Genomic DNA, 2,945 nt, shown 5'->3' on the forward strand with positions numbered 1-2,945 from the left:
GCCATCGTCAGCGGCGGCGACACGGAGTTCTCCGCCAGCTCCGCTTACCGCTTCCACAGCGACACCTTCCAGTGGTCCAAGTTTGGGGATGTCACTGCCAAGTGCATCAGCTGCCGCGCTGTCACCTCGGGGAACAGGCTCTACGTGGTGGGCGGCTACTGCGGGGCTCAGCGCTGCAAAACCCTGGACTGCTACGACCCCTCGTCCGACACGTGGAGCAGCGTCACCACCGTGCCCTACTCGCTCATCCCCACCGCCTTCGTCAGCACCTGGAAGTACCTGTCAGCCTGAGACCTGGAAGGTAAATAGCTGTGGGTCAAGAGCTCCTCTGTATCAGGGTAAAATTTGAGGGGAAGGTGTATGTGGCTCTGGACTGGAGTTGTCCTAAAGAGCCTTGTGTGAGTATCAGTTCCTAAACTTCCAGCCTGCTAGTGTGGGATCTAAAAGCCCTGCAGGAGATGGTGGGATCTGAAAGCCCTGCAGGAGATGATGGGATCTAAAAGCCCTGCAGGAGAGAGAAGATCTCTCTAGGTGCTGAAACGCTGCAGGGAGAAGGATCAGTATAAATAACAAGACTCTTAACCTGGCATCTTGGCCCGTGCAAAGATTTTGGGGAATGCTGTGTGCAGGGATTGGGTGTCGTGCCTGGGTCAGGAGGCTGGAGGAGCTGATGTTTGTGCAGGCAGGCTGTCTGCAGGAGCTGGGACAGACCCCGTGGTGCCACTGGCTCCAGCTGCTGCTTTTAGCACAGCCTCCTCCTCCTGGTGCCACACTTAATCTGCCAGTGGCACCCAAATGTCTTGTGGGACGCCAGGGCTGTGAGCTGGTGCCAGAACAAGATTATAGCTGGGATTTAGTCCCAGAATGGTGGGTAATTGCATTTATAAGACAAGCCTTGTCTATGTATAAACACAGGGTTTCTCTGCTTCTAATTATTCCCTGGTGTCCCTTTCATGCCATTGCTTTTCTGCTACACAGAGATTGACTTTCAACATTTGCAACTGGAATTAAATCTTTCTAAAAGCTTTTGGCAGAAACTATGCCAGTGAATCACAGACCCTGCAGGGTTTTCCTTTTCTCTTTGCAGGAGTCGTACTGTCTAAATAACATTATTTACTGTAATAAAATACCCAGTGATACCTTTAGAAAATTCCTGGCTGTAGAGGGGAACCAGAAAGCATTGCTGGGATTTCTCTGGGGTTTGAGGCCTGAGGGGTTGGGGTTTGCTGTGCCCTGGTCTCACAATACTCTGCTCTGCACCACAGGCTTCTCACCTGATTTTGCCAAGTGCCTCCCTTGACTGAGGACCCAGATGGAACACACGGGCAGCAGGAGCACCTCCTCCCACCTGGCAGCTCTGTGAGCTGGGTGCCACCAGCACCAGCAGGGCTCAAGGCAACTCGGTTTTGGCTTTGAATTGCTTCTGCAAATCCATGTCAGGCCAGGGAGGGGACAGGCACGGAGGGACCTCCTTGGGCTGGCAGCTTGTGCTGTCCCTTGAGACAGCAAAAAGGTTTCCAAGTGTTCTCCTAACTTGTGTGATCTCAGAGCAGGAACCAGAGGGATTATTTTGGTTTCAGTGATACTAGAAAGGAGAAAGGACACTCCTGACCAGTGCAGGACTGCACTGCTGGGATTCACAGCACCCAAGCAGTAGCCTGGAATGTCAGAACATGTGACAGTACTTTGCCCAAGGGCTGGTTCTGCACATTTATTCCTTTTTTATACAGCAGTTTTGTGTGTTTATTACTCAGCCTGGAGCTGCTTCAATAAATCTGAATAAAATCCACCGTGTCCCTTGCCTGTTCTGTGTGCTTAAGGTGCAGGTTTTCCCAGCCCACACTTGAGACCATATTTAGTAGAACAGTGAGGAGCATTCCCTGCTGCAGTCCAAATGAGGGGCTCAGATCTTCCTGTGTCTTTGTAACTTGGGACTGAGGAAAGCTCAGATCTCACACTGCCTTCCAGCTTTGAAGGAGACACAAATCTCTTTAAAACTTCAAAGACTAAGGTATTCTCTGCCCTTTCCTGGTCACTGTGCACAGAGTGGGGTTTCCTCATTATCCAAAAGAATGGGAGAAGGTGCTGCCCCTTCTGTCCCAAAGGGCTGAGTGCTCCAGGCCCTGCTCCAGGTGAGGCAGTGCCTGGGAAAGAAAAGCTCTGTTAAGGGGAGGAGGTGAGACAGGAACCAGCATGGTCAGAGGAAACAGGCACCAAAGGTACAACTGTCTCACCACAGAAGCACGGTTTGGGTGTGATCCATTATTTCAGAATTAAATAAATCAATGTCACAACTCTTCCGAGCTGCTTGCACAGGCAAGAGCTGGCAGGATGGGAAGGAAGGGAGCTGCCCTGCTGCTGGGGGCTGGAGCAGATGCATCAGCTTCATTTCCACCCCCTTTTCTGATTCTTTTGCCATTTTCAGCCCCCAGGCTGGGCCTTTTTCATGCACCCTTGTTGTGCCTTCTCTCCATGGCTGGCTGAGCCCAACAGGAGCTTGTCAGGCTGCAGGGAGAGGAGCCCACAGGCAGCAGCAGCAGGGACACAGACTCATTTTGATGAGAAAAGGCTGTTTAGATCATGGAATCCAACCATCCAGCAGCTCCCAGCCTGGCTGTGCCTTGCAAGAGGGGAAAATCACAGCACAGGTCTCTGCTGGGACCAGCAGCTGTCAGGAAGTGTCTCCAGCTCTGTTATCCAGCCAGGAGCTGCCTCACCTTTGTTACATCTCCAGCTACTCCTGAGGGCTGGACAGAGCCAGAGGAGTGGAGGTTTCATTCATGGCCGTTTCAGCAGCAGCTGTTTTGTTTTGTTGATGCTGCCAAGCAATAAACGCTGGCTGCCTGCCACATCCTCCTCCTGCTCGGGGATGGAGCAGCCTCCAGGAGCACAGATCTGTCTGCCTGGGCCTTACCTGAGCCAGGCTCGGGGGTTCTCAGCTGGGG

At 52.5% G+C, this 2,945-nt stretch overlaps 1 protein-coding gene across 1 annotated transcript in view; it reads left to right on the top strand.

Moving 5' to 3' along the window:
• Positions 1–1,794, top strand: part of LOC102037913 (ectoderm-neural cortex protein 1-like) — a 3,264-nt gene extending 1,470 nt beyond the window's left edge. Inside the window, exons 2-3 of the mRNA XM_005429510.3 lie at positions 2–301; positions 1,266–1,794. Of these exons, the coding sequence (XP_005429567.1) occupies positions 2–291 (290 nt within the window). The 3' untranslated portion in view covers positions 292–301; positions 1,266–1,794. The remainder of the gene's footprint in view (position 1; positions 302–1,265) is intronic.
• The last annotated feature ends 1,151 nt before the right edge of the window (positions 1,795–2,945 follow it).

The sequence above is a fragment of the Geospiza fortis genome, unplaced genomic scaffold (genome assembly GCF_000277835.1).
Source record: "Geospiza fortis unplaced genomic scaffold, GeoFor_1.0 scaffold80, whole genome shotgun sequence".
NCBI classification, from domain to species: Eukaryota; Metazoa; Chordata; class Aves; order Passeriformes; family Thraupidae; genus Geospiza; species Geospiza fortis.